Genomic DNA, 15,019 nt, shown 5'->3' with positions numbered 1-15,019 from the left:
TGTTTGATTATACAATAAACACAAGAAATAGGAAGCTTTTCGTAAGACTGAAAAACTCATAAATTTTTTTCAAGTCCGAGATTAGAGACCATTGCAGTACTAGGGTAAAGGCGCCGATGATTCGACAGTGCAATTTTGGAAACCACTGTCGAAATTTTTCTTCAAAACAGGATAACTCTGGTTAGTCGTGACTAGGAACACCATCTCTTAAAGCCGTCATTATATATTTTGACAATGCGAAACGTGGAGACTATATCCGATACACTCAGATAAGAAAAGAAATATTCAATTCAATCAGTTTCCTCTTTTCGACACAAAATGAGCTCCTGACTATTTTTTATCTATGTAACGTTCAAACTGTCATTACTTCGTTATTTTTTTATATTTTATTTTTTTGCAAAAAATAGTTTGGATCATCCTGCATCAAGATACATGTGGTATTCCCTAAAATGTAGCCACATTGGCGTTTTCTTGATAGAATTAAGTTAAAATGGTAGCTAATATTATATTGACGAAACTATGTTGCAAGGGTCAAAAATTCTTGTCTGGTGTAGTGGAATACCAGACCTACTAAAAAAGTTCCTTCAGCCGAATTCAAATTTAGACATTGGCTTCTATTATGAGGTTCATTTCTTTTGAGAATATCTTGTAGTAACCTTGTCGAAATTTTCGACAGACAAAAACAGGCCCTTTCGAAATATAGGTGACTGTGCTGAAACCACTGAACATGTAAAACAGATGAGAAACATTTGGTGTCGAAATTCAAGGGTCCTCTGATGAAAACATAGTTGTCGAATCTACATGTACTTTCTCAACAACAAGAGACTTTGATGATTATTATTTATAATAATATTTCACATGAAAAAAGCATTAAAAAAATTGTTTTTTTAAATCGTAGTTTTACTGATTTGATGCTAGATGTTAGATTTTTCCCATCATCTGAGAGACCGCCGCTTGGCCTCGTGCTAAGTTCATATTTTTAAGCATTTAACTTGGTTGATCACAACACACTAATTCATTTATCACTGAATAAATTTAAAGTAGACCCTCTCTTAATAAATTTTATAAAATGTTTTCTTTCAAATAGATCCCAAGCTGTAAAATACAAAATATTCTCTCTGAACCCCTCCCTTATTAGCGTGGAATTCCTCAAGGAGCCCTGTTAGGACCACTCTTATATGTAGTATTGATTTGATATGATTCCCTCAAAGGTGTTAATAAGTGGATGACCTGCTGATCCTTGAAGTATGTCATAGAACTATAAAAAATGACCCCATCAAAACTCGTGTTTTGGATAAAGCTAAGAATTTGCATTGAGAGTAAATTCCCTAAGCCAAATATAATGACAATAAACTTGTTAAAATTCCTATAATCCACTCCTGTTTTCTTAGACCCAATCCCACCCACAATGCTAATGAAACATGTTAAACTCCTCGGTATTACAAACTTCCAATACTCTTAAGTAGGACATGCTCATTTCAAGAATTCTAGACTCTCCAGACAAAGGATAGTCAAAACTAAAATTTGTTGAAGTGAATTAAACTGGTAGATTAACTTTGACATGACCAAATGTTGATAACACTTTCACTGTGAATAGCAAAGAATCTTTGCAGGACCATTAAAGCTGAGTGAAAGTGGGTCAATCCAGGCAGCGTTTATAGAGATCTATATCACACTATTATATTATAGAGACCTAGGTCACACGATTACACCCCGCATGATTATCCAATTTCGACCCTATGCTTGAGGCAATTTTTTCCGTTTTTTGCTTCTACTATCTGAATAGTGTTTTATACATTTACACATGTAAAAAAGTTAAGAGAAACGAAGAAATAAAGTAAAAAGAGTAGGCATGTCAAATCCACCAGGATCCCACAAGTAGTCCCCAAGTATTTTGACACGTGTCGAATTGGGTTCCGACTTACGTCGAAAACAGGTAACTTTTTTGCTCTATCAAATTTGTAGGTGAAAATGCTCCAATTCAAGAAAATCGGAGTTTTGCACCCTTTTCTGATAAAACTTCAAAACTTCTAATCAAACAGCTAGATTCGTAGATATTTTTCACTGAACCCCCTTTCAAACAAAAAGTCTTGAAATTAAACGTTCAGAGTTGGAAAAGTTTTTTTTTTGAACTGTCAAATCATCGATACCTTTATCCTATTTCTGAGTTAATATATTAAAGATTGCTTAAAAATTTACTTAAATACTTTTTAAATTATTTGGGACCCACGCAAACCTACAAAATAAAGCTGAAAGAACCTTAGATAATTTTCTTAAATACCCCATAGCTTTCGATTGACATTTTTTCCATGATCTACTAATTAATAGGTAGATTTAAAGACCTTTACCTCTCCCTCTTATTATTACTATTTATTAGAAAACCTGTCTGTTGATTATATTGTTTTTTTTTGTTTAATCTCTCTCTCTCTCTCTCTCTCTCTCTCTCTCTCTCTCTCTCTCTCTCTCTCTCTCTCTCTCTCTCTCTCTCTCTCTCTCTCTCTCTCTCTCTCTCTCTCTCTCTCTCTCTCTCTCTCTCTCTCTCTCTCTCTCTCTCTCTCTCTCTCTCTCTCTCTCTCTCTCTCTCTCTCTCTCTCTCTCTCTCTCTCTCTCTCTCTCTCTCTCTCTCTCTCTCTCTCTCTCTCTCTCTCTCTCTCTCTCTCTCTCTCTCTCTCTCTCTCTCTCTCTCTCTCTCTCTCTCTCTCTCTCTCTCTCTCTCTCTCTCTCTCTCTCTCTCTCTCTCTCTCTCTCTCTCTCTCTCTCTCTCTCTCTCTCTCTCTCTCTCTCTCTCTCTCTCTCTCTCTCTCTCTCTCTCTCTCTCTCTCTCTCTCTCTCTCTCTCTCTCTCTCTCTCTCTCTCTCTCTCTCTCTCTCTCTCTCTCAACAACGTAAAAAGACTGGGCAATAAATGAGAAAAACAAAAAAAACGAACCTTTACTTTAACAAGACAACAGCATAAACAGATAAGTGTAGCCTAATGCAAAGGAAAAAATTGACTACTCCCTAATTAGAAAATTAGGAAGGGTTGGCAGGAGGAATTTTCTGAAGGAAATTTTTCAAATACTTTTATTTGAAAAATGATTGCATTTTGAAAAAATGCAATCATTATTAACATGCAGAGGAAATTTTCTGCAGGGAAGCAGAGGGTTATTCTGCAGGAAGGGGGGGGGTATTTTCCATGAGGGAAAATTTCCCACAAGGAATCTTTTGTGAGGAACTTTCCTTAGCAATTTTTGCAAAATCTTTTCTTAGCAAAATCTCAACAATTTTTGGGACTTGAGTCTAGAAATGACATCCAACCTCAAAACAGAGAGTAATTCTTCTCAAGGCTAAGAGGGCCAATTAAATATGCCCTGCTGATGTTTTCAGCAAATACTATAATTTAAAATTTTGTAACTAGGCTATAATGAGATACTCATTTTCCAGTGCTTACTTGAAGCAGATAAAAATAGTAGCTTAGCATATGCGTTATTCCTGGAAAACACTGCTTACTGGGCTTTGGCACCAACAAAGACCAGAGAGAAGTCCATTATCATATTTAGGCATTTGTGCTTTCATTTACCTTATGCTTATGTCTTTTCTCCTTCTTTTCCTTACTTTTTTCTTTCTTCTTTTTCTTTTCTTTCTTTTTCTTCTTGTGTTTTTCAATGCTTTCAGGGGAACCAGGACCCACTTCGTCACCTTGCCTCAAGGATGCAGGAGAATCACTCTGTTCAGGTGTTGCTGAACCTCCAACTTTGAGAATCAATCGTAAGGTAGAGGCCTTCTGAATAGCATCTTCTGAAAGATAAACATGATTAAGAAACTATTTTGACTAAGAAACTATTATAACTCAAAATAAATTACTCATTTGATCAAGAAAATACAGAGTCCTTTAACATTTATTTTAGGAACTCATTTGAATTGATATACAAAATGAAATTGATGTTTACTATATCAAATTAAAGGTAAAATTCACACAAAAATATTACTACAAATAGAATGGGGGAAGGGCCCTTGAGGGAAAAGGTGACACAGAGTTAAAACTAGGAAAAATGCCATTTATACCTCATATTTTTCAGTTGCTATTTTAGTCCTGCCTGAAGGGACGTACACTCTTTAATCCCAATGAATATATTTAGTCAACAAAAGAAATCACACCAGATCAGGTTAAAACAAAAAACAAAATATTTATCACTGAAAATACAATTTTTTATAGAACAAACTAAAATAAATTTTAAGAAGGACACCCTTTGAATATAAATTGAAATAGCAAAGGTTGTTATTCAGAGTAACTTATAGCTTACTTATTCTCCACATTGAATAAAGGAAATAATTTTTGGGAATAGCAACTTTACAAAAAAAAACAATTTCATGAGATTTTGTGAGTCTGTTCCAAGAACAGGTTTGAGAATTGAAGTTGAAAATACTAAGTTGATTAGTAACAAGAAAATTTACAGAATGGATAGCTTCAGTGGGCATTAATCTGGCCATATGGGGAGAGAGGCAGGTGCCACCTAGATTTTCAAAAATATATTTTTTGGCATATTCTCATTGAAAAATGCCTTTTTGGTTATTTTCATTTGAAAAATTGAAAAGAAACTGACAAACTAACCCCCTCAGACTTAGATAAAAATACCCCCTCCCGAAAACTTCGTAAACTGCGCCAGTGGATAGCTTTAATAACTTAGGTAATATGATTAGTAAGGCTGCTAAATGGATGGAAGATATAAAAATTAAAATAGGCAAGGTGTAGGGTGTTTTTCTTTGCAGTAAAAAAAAAAAAGTTGGGGATGAGAAAGAACATAGCCCATCAATTTTATTCCACAAATTATAATTTTTACTTTATCCCCCCCCCCTTGGCATAGTTACAGTAGAATTTTCCCTAAATTTGATATCCCAGATGTACCAGCAAAATTTACTGTAGACTACTGCAGAGAAAGTTGTCAGTCTTAGCAATGTCCCAATTATTGAACATGATAATTAAGTTTACTTGGTTTACTAATTGATGAGTATTTCTGACGTTTAGTGTTATACTTATGTTTGATTTCATCACCATGAATGTCATATGTTTTTGCACCATGTGGATTATAAGTAAATTATTATTATCATTATTATTATAACTCTTAGAATTAAGATCAAAATATTAGAAGTCACATCAATGACAGTGGTCAAGCATCAGTGTTTCCACTTTTTTTTTCTCCCTATTTTTCCTACCAGTTTTCCCTAAGACTCCTTGTATTAAGATTTGATTTTGATTTGAAATAAAACAATATTTTGCCCATGATTTTCAGGGAAGTTGCATCAAAAGCACAGCACAACATTAAATTGTTACTTTTTATGTCAGACAATGTACATATAACTTGTTTTTAGACTAACAAGAATATAAAAAAAAAGTTCAAACAAGTTTCGTTTCCAGGACTTCATTCTATTTGGCGTTTGCCCTTGTCTTGAGATCAGCAACAGATTTCGGCATGCTAACAGTTGAAGAAGTTTTATCTTTGTTTTTGAACCAGTAACTGGCTTGAAAAGTGAGACTAGGGGGTCATTCTTGATGCTATTTCTGATGTCTCTTTTGATCAATTTCAGGAGGCTGAACAAATGCTCAGCTGGAACATTGCTAGAAGATAATGAGAAGATCAGCAGTATGTCCCCCTGTAGTTCTAGGTACTTGATGTTACTACTGCAAGTCTTCAGACCATGTATCTTCTTCTAGTACTGTTCCACTGACAGTTTTTTAGCTTGGGCATCTCTCAAATGAAGCTATCTTACATCTGCAATTGCCTGTGACCTCTATTCAACATCAGCATTCTGAAGAGACACTTTTCTCTTAGAACAGGGAATATCACAGATAGTGGTCTTAGAAACTTTGGATTTAAATTTCTTGCATTCCTTGGCTCAGCTAAACTCAAATTTCACCTTCACACTTGAACTGGTCTTTGATCTACTTGATTTAAGCATTTTATATCGTTTTAAAGCAGTTTTCAAAATTTTATAATGTTTTTTTATGAAGAGTAGAAACCCTAAAGGATAACCTTTCAAAATAGCACTTAATGGTATAGGCTATTTCTTTTCTTCCTTTCTGATTTCTCTTCTAGCCTATAAGTAACCTTAACCACTGGTAAGCTTAAACGGCTTGGTGCAATACCTTATTTATAGAAGTTATTGTCTAATACTAAATTAGTTAGCATACCAGTTTGATTGAATATTAAGAAAGTGGTGTCCAATAGGGAACAATTTTCTCAAATTAATACATAGAGACCAAATTTATCACTTCAATCAAGGTTGTTAGGTGCAAGTGAGGGGGGGGGTTAATGATCCCTGAGCTTCAGGCAGTGGGTCCACCCCTTCTGTAATACTGATCCTGCATTTTAACAAGATTAACATAGGTCATTCTTACTTAGTGGCTACATTTATTTCTGAATTTGCTTAATCAGTCTGTTTTGAAATTCTTTGCTGCTGCAAATCCAAATTCAGCACCAGATGCCTTTGTAAAAAAGTGATCATGTGACACATTCAATGGTGACCCTGCTCTGGTCACCATTGAATGTGCTACATAAGTTTTTTTTTTCTTTTGGAAATGCAGCTGGTGCACCATTTGGGTAATCCCCTGTGGATTTGCACATGACAATGGTACAAAGAAGTCACCAGCAGATTGAAAGAATCCCAAGTGCCCATATACAGGATAAATTCTCCTATTCTACAATCACTACATAGCCAAATCAAAGTTCTCTTTTGTCAGCAGTTTAGGACAATCAAAGTCATTGCTTAAAAATAAACCAAACTATAGATCACCTAAATTAGAAAACACCTGGTGAATGATGAGAATTGTAGGTAGTAAACTGTCCATAAAACATAAAATCGTGAAGAAAGGAAGAAAACAAGGACAATTAAGTGCAGAATAAAACTGATAAAAATATAAAAACCAAACCTTAAAATAAAAACACAAAACTAAAATTGGACAACCCTTTCTCAGTAACCCTGAAAAGGTAACTGCACTTTTATTCTGCACTGAGGATGGTCAAGCAGAGGTCTTGACCAAAATATTTGCATAATTTTTCTATTTTTTCACTGACTGTTAATTGTCCTTGTTTTCTTCCTTTTTTCGCGATTTTATGTTTTATCATGATTAGCCAGTGTGATCTCAGAAATTATTTGTAAACTGTCCAAATTTTAGCTTTTTTAAAATTCTGAGCTGGTCTATGTGACATAAACCAGTGCTGCTGCATAGGATTTTGAAGCAAGCTGAGCATACCCAATTTATGAGAATTGTTCACCCTTCACTTGAAAAAAAAAAAAAATCAAAATTCCTCTTAATATTCCTAAAAACTTTTAGTTTGCCCTAGATTCCCCTGAATCCCTAAACATAAAATAAGTGTCCCTAAAAGAAGTGGTTTTCCCCTTAAAAAGGGAGAAATCCCTAGACATGGAAGCCCAGTCAAGCATGGATCTGAAAAGTCAGTGCATTGAAAAGTCAAGGAGGATATGCTAGATGCTTTCCAGGTCTGTCTTAAGGATGGGAATTAGGAGAGTTAAACTGTTATAGACCTACATCATTATGTATATTGTTGAATGTTGTTGAAAAATTGTTTTTAAATGATTGACATATTTTCTGGAAAGCAACAGTTTGGTTTCTTACAGTGTACAATAGTGTAGTTTGTTAATTTTTTACAGTCTGTTTGAGTTTAGAAAGGGTTACATTTACAGAGGTTGCCCTTCAGTTCAAATCAGTTTTATTCAATAATTGTCTTGACATTGGGATGAAGGAATTGTATTCATTTTTTGATATGATGAAAGCCCTAAATGCTGTCAACCATTGTATTTTATTCAGTAAGGAAGTAAATATGAGAGCACATATGATATGACATGTTTTGATATGTAAATATGATATGTTTTGGTCTTATCTGGATAATTGTAGCTTATCTATGTCTAATGAGAATATGACAATGAATATTTAACATGCCAGCATGGGAATTCTGCAGGGCACCTAAACTATTTCCACTTTTTTTATTATTATTAAATAATTTATTTTATTAAATAGAAATTATAGCAGGTCTTAAGTATAGTGGGTCTGCATGCAAAATATGTTACCTACAATTATTCTGCTTATTAGCAAGCAAGAATTGTTTTCTAACTTCATGCTGTCTTTATCTGTGCCAAACAAGCTTGTCTCTCTGCCAGATATTGGTATACTTTGTATGTTATCTGTACATGATTTGAGAATAAATGAACCTGAACCTGTCCAAATACTTTACACACACCCCTCCAAATACAATATTGATAAAGATGATGTTAAGCAGAAAACTATTTTCCTGACAATTCCTTATCTAAGTAAAATAAAAAAATAATTAGCCAATTAAATAATAAGTTTATTTTTTTATATAGCTTTCAAGACAGAAATGATAAGATACACATATTCTTATTACTTTTAGAACATATTGAAAACCCCAATACTCATTTTTTATTAGATGAAAAAAATTGATTAATTAGATAAAGAATAGGGCAATGCTCATAGATACAGTTCTCCTAGTACTCATTGAAATTAACAGATATATTACTGATTTTACTGATGAAACAACTGTTGTGCTACCTAGCAGAAGTGTTGAGGCTGAAAAAAGGAATATTGATAACATTTAATTGAAATTGAAACTTAGATGAGTAGTAAGTTAATATCCTTTAAATTCTTTTAACAAGTCCTCATTTCCATGTCAATGTAAATCTTCTTGTTATTGTGCTCAGTTTAGCAATGTTTGCTATGGGAGCTCCATCATTTATCACAAAGCTTGTGAAGGCAAGTTGGGTGCAGTAATAGATGAGGAGCTTTACTGGAAAAGCTTAAATTTTTTGTTTTGCATAAAACATAGCAGGACACAGAAGTAGGGTAATGTAGCCTGTTCTGCCTACACCTGGCACACTAAGCCCCTCCTTCAATTTACTTGCTATTTTTACAAATTACATCTTTAGTAAAATTTTTTAGTTGAAAAACATAATTGATTCCTTATCAGAAACAGTGGACAAAATTTCTAGATGGTATCTTTTAGAAAAAAAAATTCCGTAAAATGCTATAGGTGACAATGTTTATATTTATTTGAAAAATTACCAAAAAACTGTTCAGATTTTATTTAAGTTTGTCATAGTTATGGGTTATTTTTTTTTAATGGATGATGTTTGACAAACTGATGATCTCTATTTTGGGGCAATTAAAAACTAAATGGCTACATTATTTACATGGAAAGAGATCATTTTCTAAATCTCCAAGCACAATCAGGGCTGGAAAAAGGGCAATTGGGCCCAATCAGGCCCTGCCTTTGAAAGGGGCCTGCACTGCCATAAAAATTAAACAATTGATTTTTGAAGTTGTGAAATGTTCTTAACAATTCCAGTAGCTGTTGCTTCTGCAGAGAGATCATTTTTCAAACTAAAAAAAAAAAAGAAAAAAAAAAAAAAAAAAAAAAAAAAAAAAAAAAGTGATATCAGGATAGACTAAACAGTTTAGCACTCATGTTGACTGAAAGTGAAGGCACAAGGTAGGGGACACAAATGTAAATCAACACAAGCACAAAATGAGTTCTAAAAAGAACAGAAGAGGACAAAACCATAAGCTCAAAATGAACAAACTGGACCATCAAATGAGATAAGATCAAGAGAACAAACTGAGAAATTTAAATGTATGACAGATGATAATGAACAACCTAGAACACCAAAAGTGACAAGATCAATCCAAGCAACTAAGGCAAAAGGTACTGAAAAAAATGTCTGAAGCAATCATAAACAAAAATGAAGATCAAAGTTACATGTAGTTAAAATATTAGCAAAACTGACAATTAGAACAAGTCAAAACGAAATTGAAGAATATAGAAATATGCGGTTCAAAGATAAATGACAGCAAGAATCGCAATGACTCAAAAAAAAAAAAAAATATGTGGTTACAAGACATGCAACAATGAGGATCAGACCAAATGAAAATGAAGAACAGAGAAATTAGTGGTCACAACGTTAGAAAATATATGACCACAAGAACAAAGAAATGTGCAATTAGAAGATAATCAGCAGCAAGAATTACAAGCATCAACAGGAATCAGAACTTGCCATAAATGAAAGTGAAGAATGAAGAATTGTAGGGTTAGCACACACACACTAAAGAAAGTATCAAGAGTGTCAAAATGACTGTGAAGAACAAAGAACTGTGCTGCCAAAGAACAGTGACGATCAGAACAAGTCAAAAATGAAAGTACAGAAGAAAAAAAAGTACTTGTGGCCATAATGGTACACACTCAAGGACAAACTGGTTTTATCTGTCTGTATTAAGAGACAATCAGCTTATGCTTAGTGGAAAACAAGTGATGGGTGACAAAATACATTGGACTTATATAATTTGGGCTATATATTTGCAAACTAGGGGGGGGGGGTGAGGGTAAAGTAATTGGACAGCATGAAACAGGAAAACAATTCCTACTTCATAAAATGCAGAATAATTGTAGCTAACACATTTTGCATGCAGACCTGCTATACTTTACCCCCCCCCTCCTAAAGTGCAAAAATATAGTCCATTTTTGTTTCTAAAGTATTATATTTTCATTATATTTTGGTATATTTCATTAGGATTGACCTAACTTCACTTCTCAAGGATGTACCATTATGTACACAAGTACCGAAAAATATATTATGTTAGAAGAACAGCACCATCACAATCTTTAATGCCAACTATTTGTGGCATAGAAACCAGTGAAAACCTACAAAGATGCTGTAAACTACACAAGTATTATTTACAAGTCATTGGGGCCCTTCAATTCTGTATGTATTCACTGTGGAGTCCTCCATTATCCCGCAGGAAAAGTAGACAACAAAGACAATTTACTTGGGGGTTGCTGTCTGCTTCTTTGAATTGCATTCTTGCATCAACAATTACCAAATGAACCTGTTTGGCCTGTTATAGGACATCACTTGCCCTCTGAGTTCCACAGACAAATATAAAACTGGAACTCAAGTTATGCTTTAGCTTCACTCAATGTAAGCAATGATTGAACCAAAAATAGTTGTAATGTTTGCAGCTTCAAAATAGCTGGACAAATTTGTCAAAAAATCAATTTAGCAGCACACCCATCCCATGGCCCTTGAAGGTAATTTTGAACTTATTCATATGGCAAAATGTACTTTTTAGACCCCAATGAAAATGTTAGAGAACACCTTTCACCCAATAGATCTGTGGAAAGAAATATCACACCCCAACTTTTTTGGCATTTGGTAAAATTTTTGCCAAAGGCAAAAATTTAGCAAAATTGGCTGAAATTCAGCAAAATTCTTGATTTCTGCAGAAAATTCAGCATAAATCAGGTAGCAATTTGGTAAAATTTACAAAGATTGCCCTCCCCCCCCCATTGAAATGACCTCCAGGACACTCTTGGTTGTAGCCATCATATTTAGACTGTATTTCCACTATACTCTACCCCCAATACCCCCTCCCCCTTAATGTGCAACTATATAGCCAAGCCCAAATTATATTTTTTGGTATAGCCTAAGTCTAGAATTGAAAAAAATTTGGTGAAATTCAAGTTTATCTACTTTATGCTATCAAGGAGGCACACTTGTGCCTCTATAAAGAGGCGACCCACCACAATGTTAAGCAATTTCAGGTCCTAGAGGTCACAGAGAGACGGCGGTAATCGCATTTTGTAGCCCAAGCTCAAACTAAGAAACTTGCAAAATTTCATCCTCCTCCAACTTTATCTTCATGGGGTAAACTGGGCCGGAAGTTTTGACCCTCCCACCACAGCCCCCCTTTAACATTGTCCGATTGGGCTGAAATTTAGAGGTTAAGCTTTCCTAGGGCCCGGAAGTTTATCCTTGAAATTTCAGCTCAATCTGATAACTACTTCCCTATTTTAAAAAAACCAAATATAGCCACTTAAAATTCATCATTTCTTTTTTTTTTCTTATCCAAGCCTACAGGCCACAATTGGCAACTGATCCGAGTGAATGAGGACTTATTCGAAGCAGAATTCGACCTGTTAGGGCCTTTTGATATTTTCAGACCGAAAAAATTATCCCCCGAATTTATATTTACGAAAAACCTCGTTTTCCTACAAGAGCCCATGTTAATATTTCCCACCACAACCCCCCTTTAACGTTGTCTGATTGGGCTGAAATTTAGAGGATAAGCTTTCCTGGGGCCTGGGAGCTTACCCTTGACATTTCAGCTCAATCTGATCACTCCTTCCCTGTTTTCCAAAAACCAAATATCAAGTTTTGTGGGAATTTGCTTGCATTGAAAATAGATTCCATTTACTAAAAAACAATTACAATTGTGTCTCTTTAGTCCAGCAGTTGATACTCCAGACTGTCAGGCGGATAACCCGGGTTTGATTCACCGTCAGAGCAGATTTTTTATATACTGAATTTAAACTTTAAAAAAGAAACTCAGTTTCTTTTTTAAATTATTTGAAAAAAATTACGTTTTCTAAAGAGTTAAAGAGGCTGAGTTACAAGGTCGACCCTTAAAACACCCTGTCGAGAAAGAAAAGAATAATACACAATCATCTAACAGTTAGTCAAGCACTAATAAGTAATAAACTGTACAAAACGTGCAGAAATTATTTGAAAAGAACTACGTTTTCTAAAGAGTTAAAGAGGCTGAGTTACAAGGTCGAACCTTAAAATGTACAGGGATTATGAGGCACAGTTGGGGGGCTGCTGCCCCCCAAACCCCCTGCTTTCGCAGCCTTTAAATAAAAAAAAAAGTTTTTTAAACTGAAAGTAAGGAGCAACATAAAATCTTAAAACGAACAGAAATTATTCCGTATATGAAAGGGGCTGTGCCCTCCTCGACGCCTCGCTCTTTACGCTAATGTTTTTATTGTTTAAAAAAAAGAGTTGTGAGAAAGTCAAACTTTAGCGTAAAGAGCGAGGCGTTGCGGAGGGCACAGCCCCATTTCATATACGGAATAATTTCTGTTTGTTTTAAGATTTAATGTCGCTCCTTACTTTCAGTTTAAAAAACTTTTTTTTTTTTATTTAAAGGCTGCGAAAGCGGGGGGTTTGGGGGGTGGTAGCCCCCCAACTGTGCCTCCTAATCCCTGTACATTTTAAGGTTCGACCTTGTAACTCAGCCTCTTTAACTCTTTAGAAAACGTAGTTTTTTTCAAATAATCTTGGAAAGGGGCTAGGTTAAGAAAATGAAACTTTCATTAATGAATCCAGGGTAAACATAAATTATGGGAAGGTGTTGCCAAGCTTCCATGTTAACTCTCTTCTGATTTCTAAGTCTTAGAAATTTGCCTACTTGACAGGTCTATACCTATTGAAATTTTGACAAAACTACATTTAACCTTGATTTTCAGTTATCAGCTTCTTTTCTCTGGTTTCAGCTCTAAAAATGCAATTCCTGTTATCAGAGTAGAATTTTAAGTCATATTAATGTTGTTTTTTTTCAAAATTTAGGAAATACATTTGTGTGCCTCATAAATTAGGATTGAGCAAAGTTGTAAAACTGAGAACCATTTTGTTGTACTTCATTGAAGCAGTACAACCTAACCATGAATTGGCATATATAGGGGGGGGGCTGAAATTCATTTCCAATAGAAATGATGGTAAAGTTCTACCAAATCATATTATTGAGTTAGGAAAAAAGTGAATACACCATTCAATGCCTTTTTTTTATGCTGATTACAAATATAATAATAATTTCTATTGGAAATCAATTTCAGCCCCCCCCCCTATATATAACAATTCAGGGTGAGGTTAGGTATATAAAGGGGGGGGGGGCTGAAATTAATATATAATAGAAATGATTATTATATTCTTAATAAGCATAAAAAAAAGGCATTGAATGGTGTATTCACTTTATTTCTAACTCAATAATATGATTTGGTAGAACTTTACCAAAGTATGTCCTGGGAAGGTATTTTGAAGTACCTTCCTACACTTTCTCCCTCTAGAGGTTTTGTTTTCCTAATCTAACCCCTTTCTAAGATAGCCAAAAGTAGCTATAGTAGAATTTTACCAAAGTAGCCAAACTAGAATTTTACCGTTTCCTAACGTATTTTCACGTCAATAGCCCCAAATATAGCCTTACCTAAAACAGCAATTAGCTTATTGGAAAAGAAGATTAAAATTGGGTGTGATGTATTAAAACAACGAAAAGATTTACCATCTTCATCCTTCTTTGTCTTTTTGTGTTTTCCCATAGCTATCAAAATTGATTAAGCAGTTTAAAAATCTACCAATTGATTTTATTATCAGAATATTTATGCTTTTGTGATCAATAGGCCATTAATTTTTAAATTGCGTCTATTTCTTCAAATAAGATCGTCATCTTGTTATGATTCAGAGCTGTCTATCCAAAAATTTCTATTTTCTAAAGAGCCATCTAACTATAGATAAACACAGACCTAACCACAACCGAAATGTTATTAATTACATTTCCAATTGAAATAATATTATGGTTTAGTGCTTGTGCCTGTCTTTCCTCAGTTTCTCGCACTTCTAGAACGCATTAACGTCATCATACATACCCAAAAAAGTACTCAGATACCCGACCCTTTGGTGATAGTAAGATAAGGCATTTAGACATCTGTATCATATTCATATACTTTCTGTCTGTGGACGTAACTAAAACGCTCTTTCAGTCAGCAAATTATGTCCAAATGGGATGAACCAGGCAATTAAAAACAAAAATGACATTTGCAATGGGAATAGTTAGATTGTGTTCAGATATCTTTAAAGTGCCATCCTTTCAAGAGCCCACTCATCACTTATCATCACTTATACAAGCACATTTTTGCATTTCCTCTAAGAAAGTAGAATTTTTCCTGAATGCAGTAAAATGGCGATAAAGTCAATTTAACCGTCTTCTTTCTACTCTTAATAGAAATCGCAAACAGCACGCTCTTTATGACTAAACATTGTTCTAACAGCCAGGAAAGTAATTTTTGTTAGTTTTACAGAAGATACTAATACAGTTGGTCAAGAAAAACTTGAAGAAGTTTCCAAGAATATTAAAATTGTTCCTTGGCCAAAAAAAATTATTTGCCGATAGCTTTTATAAT

General features: G+C 34.3%; 1 protein-coding gene across 2 annotated transcripts in view; it reads right to left on the bottom strand.

Moving 5' to 3' along the window:
- Brd7-9 (Bromodomain containing 7/9) overlaps positions 1-14,259 on the bottom strand; it is a 220,850-nt gene extending 206,591 nt beyond the window's left edge. Inside the window, exons 1-2 of one of the 2 annotated variants that reach the window (XM_089098433.1) lie at positions 14,122-14,259; positions 3,559-3,776 (exon numbers count right to left, since the gene is read on the bottom strand). In XM_089098433.1, the coding sequence (XP_088954559.1) occupies positions 3,559-3,776; positions 14,122-14,158 (255 nt within the window). In that variant the 5' untranslated portion in view covers positions 14,159-14,259. The remainder of the gene's footprint in view (positions 1-3,558; positions 3,777-14,121) is intronic. The other variant, XM_089098434.1, reaches the window with a different exon arrangement.
- Positions 14,260-15,019: the final 760 nt, after the last annotated feature.

The sequence above is a fragment of the Artemia sp. Qi Xiang Cuo genome, chromosome 12 (genome assembly GCF_049724085.1).
Source record: "Artemia sp. Qi Xiang Cuo chromosome 12, ASM4972408v1, whole genome shotgun sequence".
NCBI classification, from domain to species: Eukaryota; Metazoa; Arthropoda; class Branchiopoda; order Anostraca; family Artemiidae; genus Artemia; species Artemia sp. Qi Xiang Cuo.
This window is presented reverse-complemented; position numbering and strand designations above follow the sequence as displayed.